This window comes from Bombina bombina, unplaced genomic scaffold (genome assembly GCF_027579735.1).
Source record: "Bombina bombina isolate aBomBom1 unplaced genomic scaffold, aBomBom1.pri scaffold_403, whole genome shotgun sequence".
In the NCBI taxonomy this organism is placed as follows: domain Eukaryota; kingdom Metazoa; phylum Chordata; class Amphibia; order Anura; family Bombinatoridae; genus Bombina; species Bombina bombina.
The window spans coordinates 436,177-450,827 of NW_026511266.1; the positions used below are offsets into that span (position 1 = coordinate 436,177).

At 37.0% G+C, this 14,651-nt stretch overlaps 1 protein-coding gene across 1 annotated transcript; it reads right to left on the reverse strand.

The window, feature by feature from the left end:
- Positions 1-9,782: 9,782 nt before the first annotated feature.
- RERGL (RERG like) lies at positions 9,783-13,286 on the reverse strand. Its single transcript, XM_053696518.1, has 4 exons — positions 13,101-13,286; positions 12,759-12,812; positions 12,569-12,645; positions 9,783-11,853 (listed from the first exon to the last, which is right to left on the reverse strand). Exons 1-4 carry the CDS (start codon positions 13,219-13,221, stop codon positions 11,440-11,442), a joined length of 666 nt encoding a protein of 221 aa, XP_053552493.1. The 5' UTR covers positions 13,222-13,286; the 3' UTR covers positions 9,783-11,439.
- Positions 13,287-14,651: the final 1,365 nt, after the last annotated feature.

A 14,651-nucleotide genomic window follows, 5' to 3' on the forward strand; every position in this document is an offset into this window, starting at 1 on the left:
CCTATAATTTTCAAATTGTTTCTCCTTGACCTATTCTCAAGGTCTTCGATTTTTTACTGTAAGGCCAGCACTATTTTCTCATTAGCTACTGCAGAATTTTTCTGTGCTATGAAGTTATCCTCTAAATCGAAGATACGCTGCTCAGCTTCAATTAATCTTTGTGAGAATTATCTCACTTCCATTGTGAGGGATGCTGTTTCAGATTTTATTTCGTTAAATTGGGGTAGACAAATATCTGAAATTGCTTTAACCAATAACTGCATATCAAATTGATTTATGGGTAAATTTATACTTCCAGTACTTGAAGCTACGGGGTTTTCTACACTGCCTTTGATCTTTTTATCTTTGCCTCTGGCCGACATCCCTGGAGATTTATTCTAAGGGATTAAATGCCCTACATCTCCTGAGTGTCTGCTCTTAACCTAAATAAGTGATAACTTAACACTTAACTTAACATTTGACCTTTTAATAACTTGTCAATAAAACTCGACACATTAGGTGGGTGAAAGACCCGTGGGTCATATTTATTAATACCAGCAATGGGAACTGACAATGACAGGTAATAACAACACGGGTGGTGGCAATCGGGGCCTACATAACTAACTATATATAACCCCTTCTAGAAAATGGCCAAGGGACACTGCTGCAGACCACAAGGCGGAGATACTCAACGCAGCTTTGAAATGTAGGGGGTTCTCGGCCAGTTAATAATCAGCCAGAGCACGCCCAAGCATCACCCTGACTGCAATGGCCTTCATTCAAACCTCCTTCCAGCCTGCAGCCGTGATCCTGACCACCCGCCAGAGTAGGGTGCCAACATTAGAAACTCCAAACCAGTAGGTCCAGCCTTGACTTGACGAACAGCATGTCAATAACTGGGGAGCTCAAGTTACCGTCCTTGGACTTAAGGAAGTAGTTCGAGTAACCCTATTCCAGCCTCAGACACCTAGTCTCATATAGAGACACTAACAGAAAAACGATTGCCGCCTTTTTAACAATAACATTTGCAAATCATAACAATGCATAAAAGGGATGGGAGGGTGGGGAAAGATCTTCCAGGGATCCACAGGAACAAAGAGGAAGTGGACTCCCTGCACATCCCATATATAAGGTTGGTAAACCCCTCCCAACACAATGCAACATTGTAACAAATACATACACAGCAGCAGCACTCACTCAACCAGGCCTTAACCCTTAGCTACGCTCCGGGCTAATCACCCTGCACTTTCTTACATCTCCTGAGTGTCTGCTCATGACCTAAATAAGTGATAACTTAACACTTAACTTAACTTAGCTACACTCCGGTCTAATCACCCTGCACTTTCTTTATTGTGAATTAAGTACTTGTCCATACACAGCCGTGCAGGACCACCCAAAAAAGAAAAAAACAAACGCAAGATATTGTGACGTGATTATATGGTGGTATTATTGTATATATGTAAATGTATGCACATATGTTGATATACATATATATCCATATATATCTAGAACACCCCCCCCCCCCGAATTACCTCCCCTTCCCTTAAAAAAGAAAAAAGGTGTTCTGTGATCTAAGACCATGGTGGCCAGATACCCTTAAAAAAAGAAACAATTCACCAAACCAATAGGCATGATGCTTTCCTTGGTAACCTACTTGTTTCAGATGCTCCCCAGAAAAAAACAAGATATTTTCCTTGATGGCCTGTTTTCAGATACTCCCCACCAGTTAAGTTTTTACTTGAGCTTATAACAACCCACAGTTAGATCAACTTTTAACCATATACATTTTGTTTGCTATTACATTCTCATATTTAAGATATTTCTAGCCCGACCTAGACACGTGTCTAGTTTAGTTAGGTTCCTGTCTCTCTAAGAACACCTCAAATGTTCACTTGAGGTATCAAACAAATATGTATAGTCCTAAGCAAGGTAAAGTTATGTTATATTTAACTCAATTACTTACACTATCACAATTCTAGCTTGTAGCATACAGTATGATGAGGGTTAATACATCTTACGTTGCACTAAAAAAAAAAAAAAAAAAACTTTCTCCAATTAGCTTCCAGGTTTAGATAATGTACAAATATATCAAACCCTAATATGGGTGAACAATAATAAAATCTGCACAGGGAGTTAGGTGGCTATCACACTTTTGGGTTAACACTTACATATCAGAAAAAAAAACCCATCACACTTTCTTGATTAAACTAACAGGCATGGAAAATAAATACAGAAATGTAATAACCCCTAAATCGGGTTACACTTTAACTTATCATATATAATAGACAGTGCTAGATATTACTTTTTAGGTTAAACTAAGGGTCAGCAATTCTTGCCTGTTAGCCTCACATTGGGAACAACATAGACAATAGGTGACCCCGTGAATTATTACTCCCTTTGCATATATTCCTTTTTTTTTTTTTTCCTTCCCTTTCCTTCCTTCCTTCTGAGTACTAATGTATGTAGGCTAAGACCAGATTTATAGGAGATATACGGCAGTTCTTTTCCTTTCTTCTCCTTTACTTCTTCTCTTCCTTCTGCCTTTTCCTTCTCCTCCCTTTTTACTCTTCTTTGTTCCACACTCTTTCTGATCTTTCCCCTTAGGGTTCCTGTCTTATTTTGTCAAAACCTTCTGACACCAAAGTTGAAAATGTTCTAGGCGCTAGCTGTAAGTCTTCAGCCCTTGTAGGGGACTTCACTAGGTACTCTGGGTGCCCCTTACGGGGTTTCAGTATACTGCGTTCAGCACAGCCTCTTTACCCACTGAGTATTTCAAACATACAGTCCTTCCCTAGACTCGCTATACCCTACAAAGGGCTTCTCTTGAGGATTTAATATTAGTAGTTATTTTGTTTGTTATCCCAAGATATAGTATTCAGACCAACTCATGGGTCCCTTTATAGTCCTTTAAATATCCCAGTACCTGGCAAATTATGGCCCCCCTATCTGGGGTATTTAAGACCTAACCCCCCACAGATATCATTCTTTTTCTTCTGGGGCGTTTATAAATAGAGATTGTACTCACTTTCAAACAAACTCTCCCCCCTGTACTTTCTTTTTACAGACCTTTCTGGGGCTCGGGTCACCAATTGGCACAGTCCATTCAATACTGGGATATGCAAACCGTTGCTTCTGGGGCTTTAGCCTGGATCCTATACTCCTTTGTTACATCATTTAGTATAGCTCTGATTATTGTAGCTATACTTTATACGTTATGCCTCGGCTTTCTGTAGCGTGCATATGTCATTGCGCACCGATATCTGGACCGGAGGATAAACTTGGCCTCCTTCCTCGCTTGTTCCCTGCTGCTGCGTAGGACTCCAGGCGTCCGTATCTCCAAGGATAGGCAAGGCTGGCATTTCTTTTGATCTCTGCGTGCACGCAGCACACAGCACCTCTCTCTCACGCCGACTCCGCCCACCGGATATCCGTCTCCATACAGGATGCAATTTTTAGCAACTTTCTAATTTACTTCTATGATCACATTTTCTTTCTTTTGTTATCTTTTGTTGAAAAGCAGGGATGTAAGTTTAGGGGTGTAAACATGTCTGTAGCCCATCAAGTCTGCCCATATTACACGTTACTTTTTCCTTAGGTAGCCTTATGCATGTCCCAGGCATTTTTTATTTCTTTCACAATCCTTGTGTTTACCACCTCTATTAGAAGATTATTCAATGACTCATGCCTGATTCATAAAGTGACCTGTGACACCAAAATATTCTATTGATGATAAAAAAACAAAGCTACTGAACAAAGAAATATAAAATCACTATTATATAATGTGTGTCACTAAATCTCTTTTTAAGATTTATGCTAAAATAAATGGACCTTGAGCAATTTATGATCTTTTAAACCTCAGTCTTCTGTGACACTGTGAGCACATTGATTTGACATTGTTGCATATCCCAAACATTGTTTTTGAGAATCACTGTAATATTCTTCAATTATTTCTGCATGAAGACTATTCCACGTGTCTACTACACTTACTGTAATATACCAAGTATATAACGTACTACCCTTGCTAAGTAAAGCTTCTACAGTGAATCACTTTACATATCAAAGTAAAATAACAATATTTTCTCATTTCTAAACATCCAACATAGGGACAGAACTCTTTACCCCAATATTACCTTATAAGATGAGAACTAGCCCCCTACATCACTTTAAAGTATTGCTATGTAACAGGAACATTAAATATTGTTTTGTGCTTAACTTGAAACTACAAGAACTTGCCAGAATATGTGGGCCCACTTGGGCTGATGTGTGTGGGGTGGGGGGTGTAGAGGGGGTAGGGTTGCTACCTCAGCCTATTTTCCTGGATACTTATGAGTTACACATGCTGCAGGGTATGCAGGGAGGAATATAAATAGTGCTGTCCAGGGTCACTATTCATGCGCTGTTTATGGGTGCAATTCATTTTCCCCTCTGCACACCCTGCAGCATGTGTAAGTGTCCAGGAAAACATGACCGAGGTGGCATCCCTATGGGGGGGGGGGGGGGGGCACACAAGTATCTGATTTTGGGGATCAGAAACTGTTGATCTCAGTAGGCCAGCTAATCAAATACTGAAATAATGATTTAGTTACAGTATGCAATTTCGGATCTGGGTTGGAAGAAAATTTGGTATGACCTGGTGAAATCATCTGGTTTGAAAAGGGAAGAGAAGTAGGTCTGATCTGCAAGTGGCAGGACAGAGAGTCGGATAAAGACTGCATAACCCTGTGTCTCTTTAAAAAAAAAAAAAATAATAACAAAAAAATATCTAGAGCAAGAAAATGAATATTTTATCTTTCAAATGCCATAAAGCTTTTCTTTTGTACGGACATTAATGGCCTTTTTTAATGAGATGAGGAAATCAAGCAAAACAGCCACACACAATTTGTCTCCTGCGTCTCACGTGGCAGAGGAGAGGACTTGAAGCTGAGACACGTGTACAGCACAGAGATCAAGGATGAAACCATAGATATAACACAGCAGAAACAGAAATAGCTTTTCTTTCAAGACCAGTTATAGTGAAACATGTTTTTTAAATCCATAAAATAAGAATTTATAGGTTACACGCTTTGTTTTCTCTTTTGTTATCTATGTGTTTAAATTTATATACAAACAACCTTGATACTAATTCACAATGACTGCTTGAGCAGCAAGTGATTTTATACCTTGTAAACATAGATCCAGTTTGGTTATGCTACAGACTACACAAAAAAAGGTTTTAGAGATAAATAAAGAATGAGATGTTTGGGATAATTGAACAATTGGGAGAAGAACTTGATTAAAAAAAACACTCATTAAGGAATGTTAATAATCTGTCAGAGCAACCCAACCCAAAACAAATCAATTGTAATTACAAGTAGTTAAGAATAATTTTATGCAAATTTAACTTGTGCATTGATTTTCTAATTAGCTGTTAAATTTCAAACAGCAGCACAGAAAGAAAAAACTTGTTGCCCGAGGAACTGTTTAGTAATATGCAGGAACTAGCACAGCTTTAGGAGTGGTACAAACATGGTATGGTTTTCCAATAAAGGTGGTAGATTGAGAGAACCCAGTGATTAAAGTCAAAACTTGGGGGGAAAAGCAGGCTACATTCTGAATATTAAACCAAATGTAAGAGCTGCGGTTCAGCTCTATCTATTTATCTCTCCATTCATCCGCCTAACTATCTATCAATCTATCTAAATAGAAAGATGTCTCAGATATTAAAAAAGCTACATTAATAAATGTAAACATGGTTTAAAAGAATACACACTTATATAATGCAGTAGCTGCTATTTAAAAATAATTAAGATTATTAGAAAGCTATCAGTATCTGGTCTTGTGAGATTCTCTAAGTCAGTGTTTTTCAACCAGTGTGCCGTGGCACACTAGTGTGCCGTGAGAGATCCTCAGGTGTGCCACGGCAGACTGACAACAGTGTGACATATTTTTTAAACTTTGCTTGTATTTTACTCCCAGTGCAGGGGTAGTTTGTAGGAGGCATGGCATAACAGCACAATACATACAGTATGTGTGTGTTTGTGTGTATGTGTATATATATATGCTGTATTAGGCTACAATGTGTGATTTTTTTTTAAATTTTGGGATGGTGGTGTGCCACAGGATTTTTTAATGTAAAAAAGAAACCCAGCACACACTCATTAATGCAGCTCCCAGGGTGCCTGCAAAACGATAGGGCAACAAAGTCCCAAGAAAGCAAGCACTCACTGGCGTTTTATATAAAGCAGATATTTACTGTGCACAAAGCATACAGTGAACGTTTTCGGGCCGTAGCCCGTCCTCAGACATACAATTTGTACTTTGTATGTCTGAGGACGGGCTACGGACCGAAAACGTTCACTATATGCTTTGTGCACAGTAAATATCTGCTTTATATAAAACGCCAGTGAGTGCTTGCTTTCTTGGGACTTTGTTATATATATATATATATATATATAGGAATATCTATTTATAAATACAGAGAACATAATCTGCTATGTGCAGAACATTGGAATGTGAAATATTTACAGTAAATACACAGCATAACACTTTATTAAGTATGAATATTGCATAAATATGCTTTTACATGTTTTCATCTACTAAACTGCAAAGGGTTCCAATGCACTTCTATATATGTTGATATATGTGTACATATGTATTTGTGTTTATTTGTGTATATGTGTCTGGAAATACATACATACACATATAATATATATATATATATATATATATATATATATATATATATTATACACACATGCACATCCTCCATCTTTAGACATGTATATGTATGTACTGTATGGCTATGTTAAAGTCCTTTGACTACCTTTTTTTTCCTAACACCTGAGACCTCTTATCTTTGTGCCTTTATAACTTTTTGTGTGCAATATTTTTTTAAATGAGTGTAACTGTACTTTGCAATGTATTTTTGTTTGTATTTATTTGTTTTGCAAAACAGTTAACCAGAGCTCTGCAGACGCAGTAATCATTCTAGTGTAAATCACGATGACACTCAAGCGATCCTGTTTACTTTGAACTCATAATACCAGTGGTAAACCCTACAAGCACAAACACCCATGATAAACCCCTTATCACTCACAAATATTAGTGCTCCACTCGTAATCTGGCCCTAAATACATTTCATACAACTCATTCTAACCATGGGAGCTGTCTTTTTGGAACCTAGGTTACACTGCAGGTATCTGAAGGAGGGCTGCTGCACATGTGCAAACACATAAACACTAGAATACAGTAAAAGATTTCAACATGGCTGCAGCTATGACTAGAGGGAGGTGAGGAATAACCTCAATACCATGCTTATAAAATGTATTTAGTGTTTAATGTCCCTTTAAAGTAGAAATTGTAATAAAACTACACTGCACATGCAAACATAAAGCAGTGAAATTCGTATGTATAATACAAAACTGAAAGCTTAAAGGGAAACTGAACCCAATTTTTTTCTTTCATGATTCAGATAGAGCACACAATTTTAAGCAACTTTCTAATTTACTCCTATTATCAATTTTTCTTTGTTCTCTTGCTATCTTTATTTGAAAAAGAAGGCATCTAAGCTATTTGTTTGGTCAGTACCATGGAAAGGCCTTGTTTATTGGTGGATAAATTTATCCACCAATCAGCAGGAACAACCCAGGTTGTTCACCAAAAATGGGCCTGCATCTAAACATACATTTTTGCATTTCAAATAAAGATACCAAGAGAATGAAGAAAATTTGATAATAGGAGTAAATTAGAAAGTTGCTTAAAATTGCATGCTCTTTCTGAATCATGAAAGAAAAATTTTGGGTTCAATGTCCCTTTAACATTCTCCTTATTGTAAAATGAGTTTCCCCATCTCTGCTAGTAGCCTAAACTGAGGTTTTCCATGGGAGAAGCTGAAATTTCTCAACCATGTCTGGCTTCTTCACTAAACATTGTCCCCTGCAGAACTTGTTGTTTTTTTGCATACTAAAAGGTGGCGAGATTGTGTCAAAAGATTTAAAACACTTATTGTCCTTATAGAAAAACACATCCATAGGAATATGGAGGCAATTGTAATATAATTTACACTCAAAGTAGAGTAATCTGATTTGTATTGGCTGCAATATTAAATTTTTAAAGTGTGCCCCCTGCTAACGTCGCTCTCCCCAGTGAAATTTCCCTTTCTAGTGAGCTCAATAACTTTCTATAAGAGACACCTTAGAACTTGCAGGGACAGACCCTTTTTTTTCTTCAGAGAATTCCCTGAGTTTGTCAGCATGATTTGTCATGCTCCATCCTGCAAAGTTTTGATAATTGGGCTCCTAGTATCTCTTTTGATGCCATAAACCCTTGTTAAAGGGACACTATACCCTAAAAAAATGCTAGATATGGTGATGATGTATTCCAAGCAAAGATTAGCCTGAAATTAAAATAGATGTTTTTAAAAATGATATATAAATTAGCATAATGTTTGAGTTTCATTTTAGAAATGGGCGCCACCATGTTAAAAATATGTTGCTCTAAGTTAAAGAAAATCATGTTTTCTTATGTGATCTCTCCTGCTGACGCCAATTAGTTACGGTTGTAAATGAGCTGCAAAAAAAAAAATTAATGTCAAAGGGTTTAATGCTGCCTAATTCTAAGTGTTTGCTCCCCTTTTTTGTTTTTTATATTTTTTGCTTGGTTAAAATAGTGTGTCAGAGGTAACAGGAATACTCAATAGTGGCACCTGTCAACAGTCACATAACTTAAGGGACAGAATTGTTATTGTTTAAAAAGATAGATAATCCTTTTATTACCCATTCCTCGGTTTTGCATAACCTACACGGTTATATTAATATACTTTTTTACCTTGTATCTAAGCCACTGCCCCCTTATTTCAGTTCTTTTTGCAGACTTAATAATTTAGCCAATCAGTGCTAAGTCCTAGGTAACTCCACATGCGTGAGCACAATGTTATCTATAAGACACATGAACTAATGCCCTCTAGTTGAGAGGTGGCCTTCAAAATAAGCATGAGTTCACCTAGGTTTAGCTTTCAACTAAGAATACCAAGAGAACAAAGCAAAATTGGTGATAAAAGTAAATTGTTTAATATAGCATGTCATATCTTAATAAGGAAAGTTTAATTTTGACTAGACTTCCCCTTTAAAAAGGGACAAAGTCAAAATTAAACTTTTATGATTTGGAAAAAGCATGCAATTTTAAAACAACTTTCCAATTTACTTTTGTCAAATTTGCTTTGTTCTCTTGGTATCATTTTGTTGAAGAATAGGTTCAGGAGCAGCAACGAGCTACTGTGAGCTAGCTAGCGACTGGAGGCTATGCATATATTACTTTTGTCATTGGTACACAAAATGTGTTCAGCTAGGTCCCAACAGTGCTTTGCTCCTCTGGATCTGACTTAAACTATGTGTTTAACCCCTTGCTATATGCAAGCAACAGTGTAATTATAAAATATTCTAACATTTTCTTTGTGAACTTTTTATTTCCCTTTAATAACATGTTATATATTTAAATTACTGGTGAGGTTTGCAATTAAATGAACACTGTGGCAGTTACTTATTTTTAACAAATTATATTCTACTACTATGTGTAGGGATATTTTTGTTTAAAAATAATATATATTCCCTTCTTTTATTATGTGTTTAACTCTTTAAAAAGGGGTTTAAATATATAGTCGGTTACAGTTCTGTAACGCTCCCATTCCGCAGATGAGTATACAGTCAGTGATGGCAGCAGAATAAAATGCTCTAACAGCAAAGCACATATCACACCAGATCAATACAAATCACAGTGCACAATAAAAAGAAAAGGACTTGCATTGTTAGCAATAATAATCAGTCATATTTAATATTTTGAGCTCCAAACTTTATTTTCATAAAAAATAAGAACATTTTTTTCTTAAACATTATATACATGTGCAAGTTGAAAACAGATCAGTCCATTTATGTAAACATTTTTTTTCCTGGACTGCAGCCCTCAAAATAATTTAATAAAGCCTCTCTATACACCTGTACATAAATATACACAACTATATATACTGTTTTTGACACTGCAGTAATTCACTGAGAAAAGTTTAAAACTCCTATGTTTAGCTTTTTTGTTATAGGAGTATTGGGTGGGTGTGTTTAAAACTTAGTTTTATCACAATGTCATGGTGTGATTTTATTTACAATCCCTGCATTTGTGTTGGAAAAGAAACATTTAATTTCACAACATAAAAATATTTAAAGGTTTTTTTTCTAAACAATTCATAGACGTATAAATTCACAAAACATACTTATGTATTAAATCACATTGTCTTGCTGTTCAAAATACATTACAGGGTGCTCCTACCAAACCTTCTGGTAATACCTTTCCCTTTAAAAGCATTAATCATACTGGTGGAAACAAAAAGGCAGTGGAACATTTACAGCTACCTAGACACTGATTAACTATGGGTATACTATTGTATTATTTATTAGTGAACGTTTAGAATTGTCTCTGTTTAAAGAAGAATTTAAAGGAACATTAAACCCAACATTTTTCTTTTGCGATTCAGATAATTTGCTTCATTCTTTTGATATCCTTTGTTAAAGAAACAATGCACATTGGTGAGCCAATCACACAAGGCATCTATGTGCAGCCACCAATCATCAGCTACTGAGCCTATTTATATATGCTTTTCAACAAAGGATATCAAGAGATTGAAGCAAATTGGAAAGTTGTTTAAAATTGAGTGCTCTTTCTAAATCATGAAATAAAAAAAAATTGGGTTTCGTGTCCCTTTAATTGCTGTGGCAACCATGTGAAATAAGATTTTGAGCAGGGCAAAACATGACAGCAGTGTACATCTGACCCTTTTAGTGCAAATATTTCTCCCAGAGCAACATAATGAAAAACAATACACATTTCCCCAAATAAAGTACAACAGCCCTCTGCAAATCTGAAGATGCACACAATAAGTGTAAATAATGGGGGTGGCAAAAAGTTATACAGAGCAGTAGCTCTTATACTTGTTCAGTCATTGTCCTCTTTTTCCCCTAAGAATGTGTTGTCAACCAATAGCCAATACAGTAGGTAGCCAATGAAAAAACAAAAATCATCATGACCACTACAAACAAGTCTTGCTCGGCACATTGCTTTTCCATGTGCCAGCAGAATACATTGTAAGGATTGCATAATAGTTGAATCTCCATGAGTCAGTGGACATGCAGATTGAAAAGGACAATAGAAAAATGCTGCAGCAGGAGAATCCTGTTGTACCACCAGAGGAACAGAGGGCAATGTCCTTGCCAGTTAAGTGACCCCCAAATCGATGAGTGCAACATTTCCCAGTGCAATAACTAGTTCATGGTTAAACTGTTGAAGAAAATAATTCACTAGAGTTCTAGCAAACAAAAGGTCTTCATCTCTTCTAGCTGGACTTGGTAAACCAAAACAAGCAGTGAGTTGCTGGATAGAAAGTCCAGACGATACTTTTAGTGAAAATCACACATTAGGTTTCAAGGTGATTTCTGACTCTCACTCGGTCCTCCTTCTCCCAAACACAGCAGACATGCTTCGAACTATGCCCTTAAAGCCAGCGTTCTTCTTGCTAGAGCTCCTTGAGTCTCTCACCATTTCCAGTAACTGGTGAAAGACAACCAGAGAGCCATGATAGGTCTCTGCTGCAGAAATCTCAAAGAAGCCACAGTCCGAAGTAAGAGCCAGCATGCGACCTTCTTCACTGGTGATCTCCCGTCTGTGCTGCAGGTCCCTTTTATTGCCCACAATGATAACTGGTGAGGAACCATGACGCTTCTTAAGCTGACGGATTCTCTGTAGCTGCTGTCGAACTACATTGAAGCTGTCTCGGTCACATATACTGTAGACCAGGATGAAACCATCAGCCCAGCGTAACTGCTCCTCTGTAACACAGCTCTGAATACTGGGATTCTGTGAGTGGAGAGAGAGAAATAATATTAAGATCAGATTGTTTTATTTCCTACAACAATAAATCTAAATTAATGTTTCCAAACAGAATTGCTGTTCAGTAACATTTTCACTCTTATAGCATCAATGTGTTACAATCCAATCACTTCAAGTTTAATCAAAACCTTACAAAGAACTTTTCATACTAATTACACTCCTTATCCTATGAGATTATGCTTAGCTACCAGTATGTATGGGGGAAAAAGATCCTTAAAGGAATATTCTAGTATAAATATACAATGCTTCATTCCTATAGAACATTTTATATTTAACCAAGCATCACATTTTGTTATGTGTTTAACCCATGTGAATATGTTAAACACAGAGTCAGGCAAGAGACAACCAGTGCCTGGTGAATTTGTATGTACACTGCTCTTGACTCAAGAGTTACACCTATGAGTACTACTTTATCTGTTTAACCCCTTAACTGGAATACAATATAGTGAAAAAGGACATTCATTTAAAAGTAATATTCCCTAGTCTAACAGAATAATTTATTTTACACTTGTCCCTAAACATGATCTTGAAAGCTTGCATACATTTTTTACTCTATGAGCCACAAGCAACTCTACTTGAGTAATATTACATTTAAATGCACACAACTATTGATAAGCAACTGTGTGGGGGAATTGCAGAATAAGAATAAGAAAAAATAAATAGGAAAATAGAAGCAACCTACCTCTGGGCATACGGAGTCCCAAATGCTAAAATAAGTCTCTCGGCCATCAACAGTGACATTCTGAGTGTAAATTGATTCTGTGGAAAGAGAAGTACACAAAGATCAGACAAGTCCAGCAGTCAATAGGTTCCGTACATTATTACCATCATGTGTACACAAACACAACATTTTACAAAATATTCATTCTTACCTGTGCCAACATATTCGCCAATAAATCGCCTTGTTAGGAAACGAACTGTCAGGGCTGCAAAATAAAGAAACATTGGTATTTAGAAACGTAATCTAAAATATCCATATTTCTAACAACAAAGATCACATTTTAAGCAAATGGACCCCCCCCCCCCCAAGTTGTATAAGGTAAGCATCTAAAACATTTGGTCTAAGTATTAACTGAACTGTCTATAAGTAATGTAAAATGAGTTTAACAGCATTAATATTATTTACAAGTTTAGCCTATCAATGATTAAATTAACTGATATCAAACATTTTACAAGTAAAGAGGTTTTAAAGCTGTTTCTAAACAATTACTCACCAGATTTGCCCACATTCTCTGCGCCCAGCACCAGGATGTTGGCTTCTACTTTGTGCTGATGCTGGCCAGTCTCTGTCATCTTGCTGCTCTGATGTTGGTTAGTGCGGATTTGGACAACCATTTGTAATCCTAGGTCTGCTCAGTAGAATAGATTCGTATAGACGATGTGATAGAGCAGGATATTGTGCGCGTCTGCGCGAATCAGCTGCAAGCTCTCACTTTATAAGCGAGAGGAGAGTCGCTTGGGTGAGGGACAATCCTCTAAGCCAATCACAGGAGACCTCTTGGGGCTTTGTCCCTTTTCAATCCCTCACTGCGGGGGAGCTCTCATGTCTTGTCACAAACACACAGCCTGTAAGGCCCTCCCTATAGCACCACACAGCGAGACAAAAGCTATGTACAGTATCCAGCAATGCCCGGGACATGACAAGATAGCCGGATGGCTAATGGTGCGTGATGGTGAACAGACAGATAACTTCCTGGTGTCAGGAGTTTAGATAACGATTATGTGGATGGATTTTATCTGCTTTTACATTATACTGACCACATCAAACCCAAAACTGGTTTAGGTACAAAAAAAAAAAAAAAGCAGAATATGCTGCAAACATATATTGTACCGGTATACAGCAAGGGGCGGGGGAGGCTGCAACGTGAGGCGAGAGGAGGAGGATACTGTAAACAGAGGGTTCTGCAAGAGCAAATACAATTACTGATACACAAGTCACATGCTTATAACTACAAGTGTGTACATGTGCCCAGCAAGTTATACTGACATACCTCTAATTAATTCATTTATAGCTATATACATGTCAGTACTCTACACATATCTATAATTATTACATATATAGACCGGACGATAGTATTATTATAACGAGTAATGTGATTCATTTTCTAGAATACGTCAATAGCATTATAAAAATTGCATATATATTTATTTATTTAGTGTAAGAGATGATTAAAGGCTGTGATTTAACCCCTTTATACCTTGATTATGCAACAAATACATCACATGACCCTATGTTAGGATGGTGACAAGGTGTTATGTTGATTGGCAGGACTTGTTGCTGGTACAGCAGCTGTAGCACTTCATCATTATAAAGATGAAAGGTTTCATTGCTTGCCGAGCTGATCACATCCAGTAGAGAGACCAAGTCATCTATAACAATATTTGCCCAAATACTAAAGTCATGCAAAGCTTTTATATGTTGATGGATCCACAGGACCCAAAATAGCCTCTGAGCCTCAACAACATTTCCAGCAGTATTCAGCAGTGATTATATTTAGTGTGAAGCCAGGAGTAAGTTTAGGTCATACAATTGGCTAAGTATGATTACAAAGCTGACATCCTCTCTATATATAACTATCTTTATATTGTTCTAAACCCCTTCCTCTTTATCTCCCTCTCGCCTTGTTCTGTAAAGAGCATTGCACACTGCAAACAGCCCTACCACCCTAATTAAGAGCACCTGATACCCCTTAGTTTGGGGTGCTAAAAAAATAAACGGGTATTTTTTAAGACCCCTACCATTTAAAAAAAAAAAAGCAGGTGGT

Bases quoted from the DNA above. Each gene is read 5' to 3' on its own strand.
- RERGL (XM_053696518.1), bottom strand. From the start codon at position 13,221: ATGGTTGTCCAAATCCGCACTAACCAACATCAGAGCAGCAAGATGACA. The intron at 12,813-13,100 runs GTGAGTAATTGT...TTTATTTTGCAG, and splicing joins AGAGAATGTGGGCAAATCTG to CCCTGACAGTTCGTTTCCTA. The intron at 11,854-12,568 runs GTAGGTTGCTTC...CTCCACTCACAG, and splicing joins GGGACTCCGTATGCCCAGAG to AATCCCAGTATTCAGAGCTG.